This window comes from Crocuta crocuta, unplaced genomic scaffold (genome assembly GCF_008692635.1).
Source record: "Crocuta crocuta isolate KB4526 unplaced genomic scaffold, BGI_CrCroc_1.0 scaffold451, whole genome shotgun sequence".
Taxonomy (NCBI): Eukaryota; Metazoa; Chordata; class Mammalia; order Carnivora; family Hyaenidae; genus Crocuta; species Crocuta crocuta.
Window position 1 is genome coordinate 1,469,721 of NW_027527963.1, and position 21,441 is coordinate 1,491,161.

Here is a 21,441-nt window from a genome sequence, read left to right on the forward strand (position 1 = left end):
AACTAATTCTGAGTGGCTATTATATCCTTATTTTGATATGGAAAACCCTCTATAACATATTTTGATGTCAAAAGCACAATGCAAAACATTATACATAGAATGCCATATCTGCATATATACCCACATGTAGAATGGGGTGTAGAAAAATGTCCTACAAAACACGGAAGAGGGTTTTCATAGTAAAGTGGAGAGTGGTATTTGACAGAGTTTTTGCTTTCTTCTTTATACCTTTCTTTGATATTTTAATTTTCTACAAAAGGCAGATAATATTACTACCAAAAGAAATTCCTTTATCTGTAGAGCATCCATATTAGAACAAAGGGTTGCTTTACTCTTCCAAAAATTTGGTATTCCAACCTAGCCAATTCTTTCTCTTTTTCTAAATCTAGGACAAAATAACATGTGTGTGGATAAGATTTAGTGACTTGACTTTGGGACAGCATAATGCCTTACACCTATATAAACCAAACCAAAGCCACAACATCTGATATGGTCTGAAGTCAAGAGCTATTTTAAGCATTAAGCTGTTAGTGCATAGTCAGGTGAACAAATATTTTTGTCAAAAAGATATCAACACCACCAGCTGAGTTGTTACGGCATGACTTGTCAAAGTCTCAGCAGAGAACCCATGCATTCAAACTCATTTAAGTAAGGTGATGTTGAAATGCTTGCATGTTGTGAACAGGCAACCTCTGTCTCCAAGACATAAACTACTGTACAAGTACTAAATAAAGTTAGGCTTTTTAAAAGGTGTCTTGTCTTTCCATTTTTCATCTCTAAAGGGTGACAAACTTTCCACTGACTTATTAAATTGTATTATCCTTCAGCTGTAGAATATTCCCCCACTCAAATGCCAGGTCACTGATGATACCAGTATCTGCTGATATAACACATGAACTGGTCCATGAGTTAGTATTATAAAATATACTTTTATGCACCATATCTGATTATTGTTACAGATGGAGAAAATACGTAAGAAAATGTGTTGTGCTATTTATAACACCTAATAAAATGTCCCAAAAATGCTTCAGGTTTTCAACATAATTTTTATACAATAATCAGCAAATTAGCACATTTCTAGCTACTCAAGCCAAAATAGTAATTTCATGAAAACAGAACAAAATTTCCATCAGGCCCATTCACAGGGAAAATTATAACCTTGACTATCACCAATATATATTGCTCTGTAGTAACAGTATTACTGGAAATGATATTTCTTCTTTAGGTCATGTGCAAAGCAAGAAAACTATAATAAAATTCAGAGGAAATAACTAGAGATAAAATAAATTTGGAGAAAATATTCCTAAGATATATGTGTTGGAACTATTCTTTTTTCTAAAAAAAAAAGAGTTTTGTTATTGAAGTCTCAAGTCTGCATATCATAAGCATATTACTATCCCGCTGGGCCACATAATAAACCTAAAGCTGCATAAAATGTGTGTCATCTGGCTGTTTACAAGGTCTATGGATTAAATTTTTACTGTCAGTTTATAACTGGCTTCCTTAAAGGGCCTCTTCCTCACAAAAATAAGTGGAAACTAGAGAGATATCAAAGAAATCGGCTCAGCACAGGAAAAGATAGCTCATTTCACATAGATACGTTAAGATTATAAAATTGAGGTTACGCTCTTACAGAAGTATAGCCTTTAGTGGCCAAATCCAACCTTTTCACTGCTTGAACACCACAATTCTGTTACTACAAAGCCATAACCTCATGGAGCCAACTACTGATGCCTTAAGTTTATACCCTGATCAGGGCAAAGGGAATTTGCTGAAAGAAGGAATAACCATAGACTTGCAGAAGTCCACCCTGGAGGGCAGCAATTCAGACACCCTCTCAGGGAGTTTTGCCTTCGACAGTACTGCTAAAACACAATATTTCATATTTCTAACCAAGGATGCTTCTAACAAGTACTGCTTCAAACATATGACCCTTTGGGCTAGCTGATGTGACCATCAATTTAAAAGTTCTGCCCCTACAATGGCCACCATTTATTACAGCTAGCCTACAGCCACACAGAACAAATTTATTCTCTTTCCCACAATGAAGCCCTTTAAATATATGGAAACAGCAACCATGTCCCCTAACAAACTGTCAAGACAACAGACACCTGTAGCTTCACTCATGAAAATATTCAGACATATCACAAGAATTATAGAGCAGAATTTTCTGAATTAAAGTAGGTATCCTAATTTTTGTAGCTCATATGGAACAACTCATACCAGCTTCTCAAGTGAATAAATTGTTTGCTATGCAAGATGGCTAAATAAATTGGTAATTCTGCACTGAACTTTAAGGGCTATCCAAAAATAAACAAGTGCAAATCCGAAAGTACAAATAAGCATAAACAACAATGGACCAATTCTAACCTACAAAGAACTATGCTCTCGAAAAATTAATATCAGTTGTTGAATAATAGTTGTCTTAAAATATAAATCCCTAGAAATTAACAGATAATAGGATAATAATGATAATAAGATAAAAACTAATAGGTAAATAATAATAAGATCAAAATATTTGGCTAGGTGAGAGAGAGAGAGAGAGAAGTGTGTGTGTGTGTGTGTGTGTGTGTGTGTGTGCTGTGAATGTGTATTTAAACCACCATCCAATTATCTAAGTGTCAACATCACCAGAGGACATAACTCTCAATGTTTTTGTTTGCTGTTCTTTCTCTCAATGAAACATCATAAAAACTTTTTTTTTCAACATAATACAGATGCAAACTAAACTCAAAATATCAGAGTTTAGAGTAGTTTCTAATTTTAAATATAAAAACATCCAAGATGGGATATTAAGTTCAAAGTCTATTTTCTACTGAAAATACTACACTTCAGCACAGTTTAATTATGACATATAGCTCTCATTTGCAAATTTTTAGTTTTTATTGGTTCAGGTTTATGGAATTTGCTGGTATAATACAAATTGTTCATTTGTTTTGTTTTTCAGATTCTGCATGTAAGTGAAATCATCTGGTATTTGTCTTTCTCTGTCTAACATGTTTCACTTAGCATTATACCCCCTAGATCCATCCATGTTGTTGCAAATGGAAAGATCTCATTGGTTTTCTTTTTATAGCTCAGTAATATTCCATTGTATGTATATACATCATCTTCTTTATCTCTTATCTATCAATGACACTTGGATTCCTTCCTTTCCTTGGGCTATTGTAAATAATCTGCAATAAACACAGGCGTACATACATCTTTTCGAATTAGTGTTTTTGTATTCTTTGGGTAAATACTCAGTAGTGGAATTACTAGATCATATGGTACTTCCATTTTTAATTTTTAAGAAACCTCTATACTGTTTTCCATAGTGGTTGCACCAATTTACATTCCCACCAACAGGACAGAAGTGTTCCCTTTTCTCCACATCTTCATCGACACTTGTTATTTATTATCTTTTTGATACTAGCCATTCTGATAGGTGTTAAGTGATATTTCATTGTGGTTTTGATTTGTGGTACGAATTGTTCTATGAAAAGAGTATCTATTTTTCAAAAATATAGCAATTATTTTCATTTAGCTTAGCTTCCAAATTTGTATTACTCACCCACAAAGATTACTGACATCATTCAAAATCACTACCCTCTGCATTGAAGGTTCACATAGGCTTACTTCTTGCCCCCTGTATACTCTGTTCTATAAGTCACAGAGTTTACTTTCCAAAGTTTTTGGTCTTCTTTTGCTGTAACAAGCTATCACCACATCTTTTGGCTACTGTTAACCTGAGTTTTGTTTTTGTTTTGTTTTGTTTTTAATTCCTCCTTCACTTAATCTTCTTCTAATAGGTCCTTTGGGCTGGGAAATAAGTCAATGGACCTTGGTAGGATTTCAGGTAGAGTAAAAGTGAAAATGATAAGGAAAGAATATCCATGCTATGACTAAATAAGATGTTTTTAAACATGAAAATCATGAAATTTAGCAGTAGTAGAGAATTAATTTATAATTATACAGGAAAATGAGCTATGCTTTTGTTTGCTGTTCTTCCTACCAAAAGGTGGGAAGAATAAAACATTCTGATTCAAATCATTCACAAGAACAAGTGTATATATAAAGACTTTCTGTGACAAGGAGCTGTTTTTTTGTATTGCTCTCCAAGAAGATGAAAGGGAAGCAGTGGAAAGAAATCTGCTTAATAACATTAATCTTCCCAAAACACCATGTAAAAGAATTTTGTCAAAAAAAAAAATGAGCCTTTGTTCAATAGATATTAAAACATACTATAAAGTGCAATTATTGAAGTACTACAATATTGTAAGATAACAGAGATTAAATGGAAAAAGAGTGAGATCCAAACATAGTTTTACATGAGAGGCATTCAACAATATGATAACAGTGGTTATAAATCGGGATCTCATTGCATACCTCAAAATAAATTCTTCATTGATTAAAATACTGACACAAAGAAACTAATATAACTTTTACAGGCATTAATAAATGTTTGCACAGTGTTGGAATAAAAAAGGTTTCTAAATAAGACCTAAAACTCAGAAGCTGTATATACTCAGAAGCCATAAAACTCATAATCTATGTTACTTCAAAACATAAAAATCTAAAACTTCTTTATTCAAAAGATGCAAGTTGACAGCTGGGGACAAAGAGTAGAAACAAAACTAGCAAAGTGTTAACCCTTGTAATATCTAAAGAGCTTCTAGAAGCCAATGAGAAAATAGCCAAATAGTCCAATAGAAAAGTGGATAAAGAGTACATACATGCATTTCTCAAAAGTAATCTGAATGGAACATAAGCTTATAAAAAGAACAAAATCTCACTAACCATTACTTAAATGCAATGAAATATCACTCGTCAATTCTCAGACTAAAAAAAAAAAAACCTGACAAAATCAAATGCTGATCATATTAGACAAAGGGACACTTTTTGTCCCAATGCTAGGTGAGAGTAGAGCTTTTTCCGAAGGCAGTCAGGCAAGAGCAATCCAAACTTAAAGAAAACTTACTATTTGACCCATACATTTCAAAATTAAGATCTATTTTCAAAAATACTATTGGCATAGTTATAAAGTTTTATGTCAAAGGATGTTCACTGAAGTACTGTTCAAAATAGGAATGGTTACAAAACAATGAGCAAGTGTATAAAAACCCATGTGAAAAACTCTCCAAGTCATAAAGGTAAGCCAAAGAAGTAAGTTCCAGAATGGCATCTTATGTCATAAAACCTTTTACATTTAAATATACTTATCTCCTAGACGGGCAGATAAAACTTTGTAATGTTCCCCAAGCTCCACCCAAAAGAACATCTTACAGAAAAACATCAGTGTGAAATGTGGAAGTTACTGAAGATTTGACTAGAGAGATGAAGAAGATGGCTGGTATGCATTTCACTTGAAAAATTCCCATCTGACCTAACACTTGGGAATCTCTCACCCATGTCCGTGGTGACTTTTCCCAGTTTCTAAGCCCCATCTGTCCAATTCTGCCACTGAAACACAAACAATTCTCACCTCTCATTTCTAATCTTCCATATTCCAACCCATAATAGTGAGAAAGTATGTCAAAGGCATTATACTAAGAATAAAAATTGTATTTTACTCAGTGTACAAAATATCCTCCAGTTATTAGGATGACCAGCCTTTGAGTATAGTAGAATATGTGGTCATAATTAACAAATAATTTGTACAAATAATGTGTACAGTCTTTAATATATTTGAGAAAGCCCCAAAAAGTATCTACAGGGGAGGAGATAAAATTGTAGGGGACTGAAGAAGGTAGGTGCTGTCAAGGATTATAAGTTGCATAACTAATTACCCACGCATTCATGTATGATTTCAAGGTTTTATTTTCTTAAGATATCTACTACACAAAAAAAAGCAAATTTAATCAAATGAAAAAAACAGGGGTGCTTGAGTGGCTCAGTCAGCTAAGTGTCCGACTCTTGATTTCGGGTCAGGTCATATCTCAGGGTTCATGGGATCAAGCCCTGCATCAGGATCCGCACTGTCAGCACGGAGTTTGCTTGGGATTCTTTCTCTCTTCTCTCTGCCCTTCCCCTGCTCACTCATGCGCTTGAGCTCTCTCTCTCTCAAAATAAATGAACATTAAAAAAATGTTAGCTCCCTCTCTTTCAATATTTCCTACTTTGTGGTTTTAAGAGAATCAGGGATAGGCACTTGATCAGGCAGGTCAAGTGAAGGGAGTTCAAAACCCTGGACTGGGTTGGGGTGGACTGGTCAAGAGCAGAGTAAACAGCAAAGCTGATATCCCAGCTCAGGAAGTAAGCATGAGCCTGAAGCTTTAAGGCAGAGACAAGAGTCAGAGGCTAGAGGTTTGGGAGACGAGGCCCTGTGGCCAAAGGAACAGGGGTGAAGGAAGCTCTAATGGGCAATAAGCAGTGACGTGGTTCTGGCAAACACCAGGAAGTACAATCTTTAGTTGATGGCTCCTAAGTGAACATCTGGGGATGGAGAGGGTAGAAGGAGTAGAATAAAGCTGGGAGGGAGGTTTCTCTATTAAACTCCCAGCATAAAGGGGGAATCACTGATCTGGCAGTAAATGAACTCCCAAGTCAATTATTTACTTCAGAGCCAGAGAAGGGTTCAGAAGGATAACAGTTCAAATTAAAGGTTTAAAGAACACTTAGGCAGCTCAGACTGGGTAAACTCAGTTAGTATAGAATATGAATACAGCAAAGATTTCTCAGTGTGTTACTAGACTGCTAACACCCTCATAAGTCAAAAAAGAGGAAGAGTGTACAGAAAAGCAACCTGCAAATGTGGGAAATGTACTGCAAATATATATATTTTTAAAAAATCACTTCTCATATTACAAATACTACTTAAGCATATTAAATCTTCTATATTTGGGATAATCTCTTCATGGATTTTATTTATTCAGAAAACATGGGCCATATTCAAAAAACAATGTGTTCAGTAAGTGCTATGAATTAAAGTACAGCATCTATCTTTAAACCTTAAACTGTAATATGGAAAATAAAGTGGTTTTTTGAGAGATTACATAATGCCAGCGCACTGGGTGGCTCCATTGGTTGAACAACAGTGGCTAAGGTCATGACCTTGCGGTTTGTGAGTTTGAGACCCACATCAGGCTCACTGTTGTCAGACTTGTCAGTGCAGAGCCCACTTTGCATCCTCTGTCTCCTTCTCTGTGCCCCTCCCCCTCTTGCTTAAAATAAAGAAATATTTAAACAAAGAAATTATACAGTGCCAACTCATCATCTACTTCAGAAAAATAATTTAATTAGGATAAGTGATTTGCTTTTAGCTGAATAAGCTTCAGACAAACCTCTATCTCTTTTCCCTCTGTCAGATTCAATTCCTGCATGCTTATCAGTGTGCACATTCTCATCATTGTGAATGTGCTTCTAGAACACAAAAATAATAATTTTGTACAACACAGCACCTTAAATGGGCCACCCCTACTTCACCTATAGCACACCTGAAGAAGAGAAACAAAGTTGAAGGAAAAAGTGACTTTGATGAAATTATGTAGTGAATCGTTCACTCTATAATGTGACACCCTTCTTACAGACTTTCAAAGATTATTTTTATTATATAAAATTTATACCATATATAATATTAAAACCTAATTTATAATCTATTTAGGGNCCTTAAATTTTATTTTTAAATTTAATTAAATAAAAAAATATTTAATAAAAGTTTAAATGAGCAGTCTGGTCTGCAATATCTGTCAAACAGACATGACCAAAAAATATTTTTATACTGAAACTCAACAGACATACACCTATGCACAAATACACATGTATTATTTCATTAAATGGCCCTTACCCTTATATTTTCAATTATATTTTTAATGGCTATTCTTGATCCAGTAAATCGATTTTAAGATATACAAAGTGGTTATGGCCCAGAGTTTGGAAATCACTGGATGAGATATTAGTATATGCGGCCTCATGGAATTATTCTAAGAGAGAGTAGGACCAGAGTTCTTCACAGGCTTGAAAGTTCATCTCTGGAAGGATATGCAAAGTGTGACGAAAAGGTCTTTTACTTGAAAAGACTTACCTCTGTCCCCAGAAGCTTGTTTACAACTTCATCAGGACAAAACCTCCCTGTATTCATTTCCATCATCAAGCACGTGGTGTCAACCTCCTGATCCAGGATAGCAGGAGGGAAGCACTATGTACTTTATCTTGGTTTTGCTTTGCAATAAATTTGATAAGGAACAAAATGGAGGATGAAAACTAACTGACTAGCTTCTGTCCCCTCTAGTTCTGAAATGTCTGTCTGGTTGTGACTTAGAGATATAGTTAGATCCAGATAAACAGTAATTACATAGATTCAAAAAATTCAACTAGTAATCAGGTCATATAATTGTCAGAATGGTTTAGGGGTAGAAATAACCAATTTTGACCTACTGAGCCTATATATTTGGCAAAATGATAAAAAGGACTAATTAAGTTTTAGAACAGAAATCACCTGTTCAGTTTGACATTGCCATAATCACACTGAAAGATATTTCCTTTTCCAGAAAATCCAGATGATAAGAGAAGAACTGACCTCAAATGAATAAGTATAATAAAAAGGAATATGTTTCATAACCAAAAAAAACCAAAAATAATTTATTTAAAATAATAATCTTTGGTCATGCTATATGATGAAGATCAGTTTGATTCAAATGCTTTTTTCCCCCCTAATTTCCTTGCATATCCTTATTTTTCAGTTTCCTAACTGGCCATTAATGAATAATGATGGAAGAAAAAGTTTATTGCTTCTTGGAGAATATTTCAGACTTTTTCACTTAACCATATCAAATGCTAGGATCATAACAGTGAGAAACACATATAGCAGAAGGATTGAATGTGCTTTCCACTTTAGAAATCACAGGCATCATTGTTTCTCTACTTCCCAAGACATCATTATTACTTTAATATGATTTATGGCTGGATGTATAAGTGATGGTGCAAAGATCCTGTGCCAAACTCCCATATGGCATATAACATAAGCCAAACTGAAAAACTCGTAAATGTGGGTAGATCAGTTTCATCAAAGAATGGAGCAAGAGAGTCCCAGAGACTGAGAAGGAAACTAGCCAGATAATTTTTTATAGTCATGTAATTCCAAAGCAGAGTAATGAATATGATCCTGCCCCTGATCATTTAATGCTTGAGTAAAACCTAAGGGCAGTCAGCAAGAAATTAGGCAGAGACGATTTGGGACACTATCAATCAAACATTTTTATTCTTTGGTAAATCTAACTTTTTTCCTTTTAGGCTAAAGCTGAAATAATATCATAACTTTTTAGTAAAAGAGAAAGAATGGTGCTTTGAAGTCTCAACAAATGCTGAAATAACTATAACTTCAATGGAATAGTCCAAGAGAAAACTAAGTAACAAGTTATTATAAAAGATATTATATACATATTATTTAGCATGCTAAAATTTATCAACCAAAATCAATGAGCAAGCAGTGCCACGACCAGCAGGGCAAGCTCTCTGGGCCCCCAAGCCTCAGCTGCAGTTCCACCGCTGTCAGGGAGCACACACAGCCCTCACAGAGAACACTTCTTGAGGTTCTGCGGCAGGAGAGGAATCTCATGACCAGGAGGGGATCCCACTTCTGGGCCCATGAGTTATACCAATACAGGCCTAGTTCAAGAAACTAGAAAAATCCCAAATAAACAAACTAATCTTACACCTAAAAGAGTTAGAAAAAGAACAAACAAAGCCCAAAGTCAGTATAAGGATGAAAATAAAGACAGGAGGAAAAATAAATAAAATAAAGAATAAAAAAAGCAATAGATCAGATCAATGAAACCAGGAGTCAGTTCTTTAAAAAAATTAACAGAATTGATAAACTTTTAGCCAGACTGAAAAAAAAGAGACACAAAACAAAACAATAAATAAAAACAAAGTAATAATTAAAGAGCTGCTCACTGAACTCAGAAGAAAAACAGATAAAAACTTCAAAAAGGAAATAGAAAAATATAAGAAAACGAACCAGAAGCCATAGAGCTTAAAAATATAACAACTGAAGTGAAAAATTCACTAGAGGAGCTCAACAGCAGACTGGATGAAGCAGAAAGACAGATCAGCAAGCTAGAAGATGAAAACAATGGTACTCACCCTGACACACCAGCAACAACAACAATAAAAAAAGGAGTTTTAAAAAGTATAGATAGCTTAAGTGGCATACGGAACATCAGTAAGCAGAATAACGTCCACATTATAGGGGCCATAGAAGGAGAGAAAAAAGAAAGTGACAGAAAATGTTCTGCAGAAATGATGACTGAGAATTTTGCTAATCTGGGAAAGGCAGCAAATAAGTAGGTCTAGGAAGCACACTAAGTTTAAAAGATATCCACACCAACACACATTCTAATTAAAGTGTCAAAAGTTAAAGAGAGAATCTTAAAAACAGTAACAGAAAAATAATGTGTTACATATGAAGGAAATCCCATAAAGCTATCAGCAAAATTTTCAGCAGAAGCTCTGCAGGTGAGAAGGGGGTGGCATGAGTATTCAAAGTGTTGAAAGTAAAAAACTTCCAACCAAGAATACTCTACTGGCAAAGTTACCATTCAGAATAGAAGGAGAGATAAAGACTTTCCCAGATAAACAAAAGCTAAAGAAGTTCATCATCACTAAACTAGACCTAAAAGAAATGTTCAAGGGACATCTTTAAGCTGAAAAGAAAAGGCACTAATTAATAACAAGAAAACATATTACAGTAAAAATCTCTCTGAAAATGGCAAATAAATAGTGAAAATAGTGCACTAATCACTTATAAAGCAAGTATGAAGGGTCAAAAGTAATAAGATTAACTAAATAATTAAGGGATACATAAAATAAAAGATGTGAAATGTGACATCAAAAAATGTGGAAGGAAATAAAAATGTAGTTTTGGAATATGTTCAAATTTAAGTAGCTATCAATTTAAAATAGTTATACACATAGGATGATATATGTGAACTATTTCACAGTAACCACAAAAATAATATATCATAGCAAATACACAAAAAAATGAAAAAGAATTTAAACATAACACTAAAGAAGTTATTAAAACAGAAGATAAATGGAACGCCTGAGTGGCTCCGTCAGTTAAGCATCTGACTTTGGCTCAGGTCATGATCTCAGAGTTTGTAGGTTTGAGCCCAGCGTCAAGCTCTATGCTGACAGCTCAGAGTCTGGAGCCTGCTTCAGATACTAGGTCTCCCTCTCTCTCTGCCCCTTCCCCTCTCATTCTCTGTCTCTCTCTCTCTCTCTCTCAAAAATAAATACTAAAAAAAAAAAACAACAAAAAAAACCCAGAAGGTAAGAAAGAAAAAGAAAGTAACAAGAAAACTGTGAAAACAGAGAAAAAGTAATAAAACGGGAATAAGTCCACAGTATTCAATAATTACTTTACATGTAAATTGACTAAATTCTATAATCAAAAGATATACTGTGGCTGAATAAATTAAAAAACAACAACAACAAGACTTAGCTATATGTCGCCTACAACAGACTCACTTCAGAAGGACACACACAGATTAAAAGTGAAGTGACGGAAAAATGTATCCCATGCAAATGAAAATGAAAAGGAAGCTGGTATAGTTATACTCGTATCAAACAAAATAGACATAAAACAACTGTAATAAAAGACAAGAAAAGGTATTATATAATGATAAGGGAATCAACCCAGCAAGAAGGTATAACATTTATTAATATGTATGCACCCAAACAGAAGCACTGAAATACACAAACAAATATTAACAGGCCTAAAGGCAGAACTTTATAGCAATACAACAATTGTAGAGGATTTTAACACTCCTACTTATATCAATGGATAAATCATCCAGATAGAAAGTCATTAAGGAAACATAGACTTACACAACGTATTATACCAGATGTACTTAATACATAAATATAAAACATTCCATCTAAAAGGAGATGAAGAGCAACAGGATGGCTCAGTCAGTTAAGCATCCGACTTCGGCTCAGGTCATGATCTCACAGTTCAGTAAGTTTGAACCCCACTTCAGGCTCTGTGCAGACAGCTCAGAGCCTAAAGCCTGCTTCAGGTTCAGTGTCTCCCTCTCTCTCTCTGTCTTCCGCTGCTTGTGCTCTCTCTCTGTCTCTCTCTCTCTCAAAAATAAATAAACATTTAAAAAATTCCAAAAGGAGATGAATACACATTCTTCTCAGGTGCACATGAAATATTCTCCAGGATAGATCACATGTTAAGCCATAAAGCAAATCTCAATAAAAAGACTGAAATCATCTCAAGCATCTTTTCCAACCACTAGGAAAAAAAAAAAAAGAACAAATGAAACGTAAAGTTTGAAGAAGGAAGGAAGATCAGGGTGGAAATCAGTGAAATAGAGACTAAAAAGACAATAGAAAAGATGAATGAAACTAAGAGCTGGTTCTTTGAAAAGATAAACAGAAATGACAAATCTTTAGCTAGACTCATTAAGAAAAAGGGAGAAGGTTTTTATAAATATAAAATCAGAAAGAGGAGAAGATAAAACTGACACCACAAAAACACAAATCATCCTACAAGACAATTACAAAACATTACATGCCAAGAAATTGGGCAATCTAGAAGAAATAGATAAATTCCCAGAAATAATCTTTCAAGACTGAATCATGAAGAAATAAAAAATCTGAACAGACCAATTACAGTAAGAAGATCAATTAATAATCAACACTTCTCAACAAACCAAAGTCCAGGGCAATATGGCATCACTGATGAATTCTACCAAAATTCAAAGAAGATTTAATACCCTTCATTCTCAAACCCTTCCAAAAAATTAGAAAGGAGGAAATGCTTCCAAACCCATTTACAAAGATAATATTATCCTGATACCCAAACTAGACAAAGGACACCACAAAAAAAAAAAAAAAAAAAAAAAAAAAAAAAAAAGAGANAAAAAAAAAAGATGAAGGAGAAGAAGATGAGGGGGAAGACAGAACAAAAATTACAGGCCAATATACCTTTTAAACACAGATGCAAAAATCCTCAATAAAATACTAGCAAACTGAATTTAACAACATATTAAGATCATACACCATGATCAAGTGGGGGTGGGATTTATTCTACAGATGCAAGGATAGTTCAATATCCACAGATCAATCAACATAATGAACAAAATGAAACAAAATGAAAGACAAAAATCATATAATCATCTCAAATAGATAAAGAAAAACCATTTGACAAAATTTAACATCCACTTATGATAAAAACTCTCAACAAAGTGTGGAGGGAACATAGTTCAACATAATAAAGCCCATATATCACAAGTCCACAGCTAATATCAAACTAAACAATGAAAGTTGAAAGTTTTCCTTTAAAATCAGGTATAAGACAAGGATGCCCACTCTTCCTGCTTTATGCATCATAATAGTGGAAGTCCTAATCAGAACAATTAGCAAGAAGAAGAAATAAAAGGCATTCAAGTTGAAAGAAAGAAGTAATTAAAACTGTCACTATTTGCTAACATGATACTATTTATAGAAAACCCCAAAGACTTCACCAAAAGAGCTACTGGAACTAATAAATGAATTCAATAAAGTGTTAAGACACAAAATTAATATGCAAAAATCCATTGCATTTTCACACACTATCAGAAAGAGAAATCAAGAAAACAATCTTATTTACAATTGCATCAAAAAAATATCTAGACATAAATTTAACCAAAGAAGTAGAAGACTGTCCTGTGAAAATGATAAGACATTGATGAAACAAACAGAAGACACAATTAAATGAAAAGACAATCCATGCTCATGGATTAGAAGAACTAATACTGTTAAAATGTCTATACTACCCAAAGCAATCTATAGCTTCAATGCAATCCCTATCAAAATCCCAATGGCATTTTTCATAGAAATATAACAAATAATTGTAAAATTTGTATGGAACCACAGAAAACCTTAAGTAGCCAAAGCAATCTAGATAAAGAAAAACAAAGAGGCAGCATATTCCCAAATTTCAAACTATACTACAAAGCTATATAATCAAAACAATATGATACAGATATAAAAAAAAAACAGACACAAAGATCAATAGAACAGAATAGATAGCCCAGAAACAAACTTGTGAAATTAATTTATGACAAAGAAGGCAAGCATAAAGAATGGGAAAGAAGAGTCTTTTCAATGAATAGTGATGAGGGAAGTGGACAGCCACATGCAAAAGAATGAAACTGGACTACTATCTTATGCAATATACCAAAATTAATTTAAAATGGATTAAAGACTTGAATGTAAGACCGGAAACCATAAAATTCCTAAAAGAAAAAATAAGCAGTAAGCTGCCTGACATGAGTGTTGGCAATGATTTGTGAACCTGGCTCCAAAGACAAGGGCAACAAAAGCAAAAATTAACAAACAGGACTACATCAAACTAAAAATCATCTTCATAGCAAAGGAAACGATCAACAAAATGAAAAGACAACATATTGAATGGGGGGAGATATGTGCAAATCATATATCTGATAAAAGGTTACCACCCAATATATATAAAGAACACATAGAACTCAATAACAACCCCATTTTCTGAATTCAATTAAAATAGTATTTATTATCTACTCAAAATAGATAAGATAAAGCTAATACATTCTGAAACAAGAACTAGAATAAAGGTAAGATGTAGGAAACGCAAACAAAAATTAGGAGATTATAACTGATTTCAAATTAGATTATTATTGAAGAGAGTCCTATCAGAAAAGAGGAAGGGTAGTGAACCTGGCTGGCTCAATCAGTATAGCATGTGACTTCAAACTCCATGTTGGGTATAGAGTTTAGTTAAAAATTAAATTGAATTAAAATTTTAAAAAAAGATAGAAAAAAGGAAGGAGACATTAGGTCATGCTAACTGAAGGCAAATGTCAAGTTGTTTTAGGTATGCAGAGAAAAGAATAAACATCTGGAAAAGTTGAGGTCATGGGAGAGTGCAAGGTGCATATAACCTACAGGCATCAGAAATCTACTCATAATATTAGAGTACAAGAGTGATATGTCAGAGTTGCACTTTGGGATAATTTATGTAGGAGAATGAAAGGTGGGAAGTGATAAGTAATAGAATCTAATTAGATGGGTATTAAAGAAATAAAGATGAACAATAATCACTATGTTGGGATAATAAAGGAACAAATAACTGAAGGTGACGAGACAAGGTAGAGGCTATGTAGACTTTAAGAATCAGTGTTTTTAAAAAGGTATAAGACTAAAGAAACAGACAGGAGTAAGCATATGCTTTTGTCATTAACAGAAAGAAGAAACTTCAAAAGAAAGGTTATCTGGGGCATAAAGAATGAAAAAGTCATTCTGGGACAAGCTAAAATTTAGTAAGTAAAAAAGATACCCAGATATGTATCAAAAAATAAAATATAGGTCTGAAGCTTGGGTTAAAGAAATAGGTCATTTGGCGTGTGTTGATATAGAGTTGATAGCAGAAGTCATGGATGTAGCAAAGAATACAGAAGAGGGCCACAGCCAATGCATCCAAGATAACCTGCTGGAGGAGAGGAGATGAGTGTTCACAGAAATTGGCAGAACACCTATCAAAGTATACACCAAAGATGAACAGAATTTCAAAACAGGTAATGTGAACAAGAGTGTCAAATGTTACAGAAAAAAAAGGGAGAGAATAAAGACTTTGCAATTAGTACAACACTGAGAAACACTGGATGGCACTGAGAGAGGGGTTAGAAAGGAAAAGCAAGAACTTCTCTAATTATTCCACATGCACAAGCTCGTCTGGATACACACAAATCCCTTTAAAAAATAAAGTCAGATCAGCAAACCAGCAAAAGTAATAATAATAATAATATTTATAAGCTTTTACCTTCTTGTGATTCTTGTAAACATTTCTGTGGGCAAATCCCTTTCCACAAAGCTTGCATTTGTAAGGTTTATCTTCACTGTGTATTACTTTGTGAGCACCCACTTGATCAAGCCTCTTGAAAGATTTATTACAAATCTCACAATTATAGGGTCGCTTTTCTGTGAAAAATGAGTGGAGACAATCTCACATCTATATAAAGGTAAAGGATAAAAAGGGAAACAGCCTTACCTTATATTGCTTCTTATGGATAAATCAACCGAAACATGATTCAAACAACTGAAAAAATCTACACCAATTCATTTCTATTAGACATGTGACCCTATTTACAAAAGAAATATGAGCTTGTTATTTCAGACACTCATTTTTGTAGACTAAATGTATAAAGTAACTTAGATGTAAGGATGAAGTTCAAATTCAAGGAAAAAATCCTACTTCCAGATGAAAAATGTGCTGATAGGTATGACTTTAAACCAAGGTCACAACTCCAAATGCTAAGAGTGGTCTGAAAGCGATAAAAGTAAATGACAGACCTACCTCCTACTTGAACAAGTGGAACTCATATAGGCAGAGCTTCAATTCTCAACAGAAACTACACACCTAGGTTGTTGTATAAAATCCATATTTATGCAACATTAATGTAATGTTGACCACTAGATATGAAAAATCCTGTTTGTTTCAAACAAAGCATATCTGAAGGCCATCAGTTTTTGATCTCTTATTTTCATCTGCCAAAATATCTATGGCCATCACCAAACAAAGTAGATATGTAAAAACATTCTAACCTCAATGGCCTTAAATTATAGATGTTCCAAACTCTAGGAGACTTCTTAAACCAAAACTTATTTTCAGACCTTATTCTTTTTAATCTGCATAACAGACCCATTGCTCAAACTTGCTTAAAATGAAACTACAGCTTTAAAAACCTATATTCTCAAAATGTATTTATAAAATTCTCATTAACACTTATTAGTACCTTAGTGAGAATGTGAAAGTATCCATAAATGCAGAAACCATAATAGTTGAATCCCTCCTAAAAGTCAGACCCCTGCTAGCACAGTACATAATGATATCATTTAATCTTCACAGCAATTCCGAAAGGTAGGACCCTTTTCACAAATAAAGAACAGAATCTAAGGCTCCAGGAAGAGTACATAATAAATTAAATGGTGATTCTGAAGAGCTTTGATATCACTTTGTCCAATCGCTTTGGCTTTATAAATAAACTGAGGTCTAGAGAGGCTAAGTAACTTGTTCAAAATCACAGGGCTAGTTACTGGCCAACCTTGAACTAAGAGCCAGGTCTCCTGATTACTATTCTCAGAGCTCCTGAAAAGGACAAAGCGAATATTTTGTAGTGACTTCAATATAAATGAACAAATATGTATTTTACCTGAGTGAGTGATCATATGACGTTTTAGCTGATTAGCTGAAATAAATTTCTTCATACATTCTTGACAATCAAATATCTCATGAATCTGCAAAAGGTTAAGTTGACAGTTAGGTCAACTGTCAATGCCAAATAAATTATATACAACTCAAGTAAAAAGATAAACATGTGGATAGATGCTACTGCAATCTCTCTATATTATAATTCAGCTCTACTTTGTTCATACTATCATATATAAGTTGAAAATGCAATGAACATGTTACCTAATAAAAACAAACAATTAAAAGAAAATACAAGACTGCAGCACACTATTTAAATATGCAGTATAGCTGGCCTATTTAGTGCATATTAAATTTCTACACTCTGCAAAAAGTTATACATAATTGACATGATATACACCATTTGTGCATTTGTTATGCACAAATTTAGATTTGGAAATATAGAAACTATAGGTGATAATATTCCCTTTACAATAGTTAAACTAGTTAAATTTTAAGTGTATATAATAGAACAAAACATGAATTATCAAGGAAGACAAGAAGATATGATTCTGAAAAACATTTAGCTCAAAGTAAAATTCTTACATGATAGGAAGACCACAATGAAAAGAAAAGATCAAAAACCATAATAAGTAAGGAACATAACTTTAGCAAACAGCATACTAAATAAGTATTTCAACTGAATATTAACTTTAGTTCTTTCTCTCCCAGACACTAAATCAGATAAATTGTATAGGTGGTATGAAAAGTAGACGCCAGTTTATTATCAGAAATAATGCACAAAGTTCTTAAGAAGAATGTATTGCAAGAAGCCTTATATTAGAAACGTTGAGGGGCACCTGGGTGGCTCAGCCGGTTAAGCCTCCGACTTCGACTCAGGTCATGATCTCACGGTTCGTGGGTTCGAGCCCCGCGTCGGGCTCTCTGCTGACAGCTAGCTCAGAGCCTGGAGCCTGTTTCAGATTCTGTGTCTCCCTCTCTCTCTGACCCTCCCCTGTTCACACTGTCTCTCTCTCTCAGAAATAGTTAGAAATATTAAAAAAAAAAAAAAGAAGAAAAGAAACGATCCCTCCCAGCAAACAAGAGCATTACATTGTTTTACTGAAGATTCTAAAATAGTTTTGGTGACGTTATGTTTCTATTTCAACCTCATTAAAGGTAAAGCCCACAATACAAAACACCAGCAAAGCAAAGGCCCTTGTGCAGAAAGACAAGGTGCTGTGATTATCCCTGCAGAATAACTAGGGCCACTGCAGAGTGAAGTCAAAGCAGAGAGCCAAGAACTGAGTGAGTCAAGGGTAGAAGACTCGGGTATGCTGGTAATTGGCTCCCTCCATCTAAGTGGCCATGGGAGAACTCAAAACAGAGAGGGTGAAAAGAGGGGACAAGGCAGGAAAACAAAAGATAGGGAAAATGACCAGGTCTGACGTCTGTAGCCTGGGCCTTAATTCGATGCCCAACCACACGGCAGGTCTGAGGCTGCTAACCCCCTTCTGCCTTTGTCAGATCTGATTCTTGGTGAGTCAGAAAACTCAGCTGGGAAAAGGACAGAAAATGCAGATAAACAAGGCAGAAGCAGAATGGTGGTTTTACACTAGAGTCTGACTTACACCTCTGCTTACATGCAATGTCATCTATTCTCAATTAGTGAATATATGGAGTCCAGGGCATTCTATCATTCCTCAGACAAAAAATGTGGGATACGCTCAAGTACTCAGAAAGTAGGTACTACACAGTTCAGAAGAAAAACTTTAAGCCTGAGCCATTTTAAAGACAGCCTGTTCAATCATCAAAGACCTTCACATGGCTTTGGTTCAACACCTATGTTTAAGAAGGAATGGTATTATGTGTAATGTTTAATTAAACGTACTAAGAAGAGATTTATCTTCTTAAACTCTATGTTTCTGTAATATATGTCTTTTTTAATAATAACATACCCCAAAAAAGATGATGTGCTTTCTGAGCCATACACAAATGAAAATATATTTAATTTTCATTTTTAATATAAAACTTATATTCATGTATACAATTTTAAAAATTGTTCATCCACATATAAAGTGTTAAATGTTAAATAAAATACTTCAGAATAGTATCCATATTTGTTCACTTCTTAACTCTCCTGGCTTCTAAAACATGAAATACATCTTAAAGGTTCAGTTGAATTAATTTTCCATAATTATAAAATAGAATATTCACTGTACATTAAAGCATTTTTGCACTGACTATGTTATTTGTAGTGGAAAATTCAGGCCACAGTTATTTTCAAAAATCCTAAAAAAGTTTAATAAAACAATCAAAGTTGGTAATACTATTTATTTATGCCTAATGACAAAGCATAATTTTCAAAATGTCCAGCTTACTAGTTGATATGGAGCATAATAAATTACAATTTTGAAGTCCCTAATTAAATAATATTCAAGAAGGGTTATAATATATCTTATCGTAACATAAAATAGTATACAGTAATGTAAGATACTATTCTAGACTATTATGTAATTTGACATATTCATACATGTCATTCATATTTAACCTTGCTCTACTGGCAAGGTTAAATACTGCAACCAAACTCTATTAGACATTCAACAAACCAAACTATTAAGAACAGAGTCAGAAATGGAAGTCAACAAAAGCTGTCTATGGATTCAGAAAGGCTAAGTTAGAGGAGTTATGCTGTAATGAAGGAAGTGCTGCACTGAGCTAATAAGTTATTAACACTTTTCAGAGATAACTTGGGTGCTGTGTTCTACCATCACCAAGTAATATTTGGCTCTACCAAGATATTCCTTGGGGAAAAGGTTCTTATATTATGAAGAAAATAAATGGAAAAAAGAACATTTTTCAGAAAAAGATCCTACAAGCAACTTTCCTGAAATGCTCTGTTTGGTACAATTTTTAATCTGGTAAAATATCTTAAATTTCAAGTTCTTAAGATTTAAATTGACCAGGGAAAAAAATCATAGAATTATACAAGTAAGAAGGTGTTTAGAAAATATCTACTAAAATGGATTTCATCTTTTTGCCTCAGACTAGGATTCTGCTTCAGAAGCCATAAGGACGAAGTAAGCAATGCAAGTACTAAAATTAGAATGTTACAGTGAAGACTAGCATGGTCCATGCACAAGAATTATATGCAAATTCTTGACGTGTTCTGTATTTTTAAACAATCCGATTAGAAAACCATTTGGAAATTGAAAAAAACGTTTCATGGAACTTAGAGAAAAAATTAAAAAGCATGAACCCATTCCAAGTCATATTTAATAAGAGAGAGAATAGAGGACCAATGTTACATGGAGTGTTGGGGATAGAAGACGGCACCCACTATCCTCACGCTCAGTCCACCGATTGTTCCATTACGTCCCCCAAGGATCAAAATCACCCAATATATAAATTACAATCTGGGTCATCTTTTTTAGATTTTACAGATTAAACCCACAGCAAATGGGGTTTATATTATATTTACAATATAACATAATATTATAAATACAAAAAACTATATGTTTCCATCAAATATGTAGTATTTCCTGAACAAACAGCAACTAAAAAAGTTTGAAACCAGGGTAAGGTGTTATAGAACTGTCAGACTGAATGTCATGTGAATTTTAAAGCCCATCAGGTTACTTTGGAATATATCTACATACAAATAAAGAGATAAATTCATTTTGTAAACCACAAGAAAAGTAAAATTTTACATTCACTAGTACTATGTACTCTCTTCTTCAATAGTAAATCACTAAAAATATTATATGCTCCTAGATATTCTGAAAAGCAATATGTGAAATTAAAAAACAATCATTTACCTGTTGATATGATATGATATATGATATGATGTGATATATAATATAATATAATATAATATAATATAATATAATATGGGTGTTTCAGAATTTGTCATATTTGGAACAAAAATCTAAATTTTATTTTAGCTCTATTCTACCAAAAATTCTATTAACTAGTGCTAATTTTGTTAGGGTTAATAGCCACGGTATATTTTTTAGGTTAAGTTTTCACACTAAAATTTGTAACTTAGCAATAAGTTTTATGTTTATTATAAAATGTATTAAATTTATTTTCTTCTAATATAATCCTTGTTTCTGCTAAGAACACTCTGACATACTTATACATTATTTTTAGTTCTTCAAAATAATGGAGTTCTTGTCTTTGTTTTGCCAGACTTCACTATAATATGCTTCCATTTTAATACCTAAGCGCCATTGCAGAGCTTATTATAAATACACAAAACTATACGTTTCCATCAAATATATAGTATTTCCTGAGCAAACAGCAACTAA

The 21,441-nt window shown here is 33.6% G+C and overlaps 1 protein-coding gene and 1 pseudogene across 1 annotated transcript in view; one reads left to right on the forward strand and one right to left on the reverse strand.

Moving 5' to 3' along the window:
• The window catches only part of PRDM5 (PR/SET domain 5), a 205,539-nt gene that overhangs the window by 76,309 nt on the left and 107,789 nt on the right, over window positions 1–21,441 (reverse strand). The window contains 3 exon segments of the mRNA XM_077752777.1: window positions 15,767–15,929; window positions 15,931–15,955; window positions 17,157–17,241. Coding sequence (XP_077608903.1) covers window positions 15,767–15,929; window positions 15,931–15,955; window positions 17,157–17,241 — 273 coding nt within the window.
• Window positions 20,216–20,310, forward strand: LOC144222305 (U6 spliceosomal RNA; annotated as a pseudogene).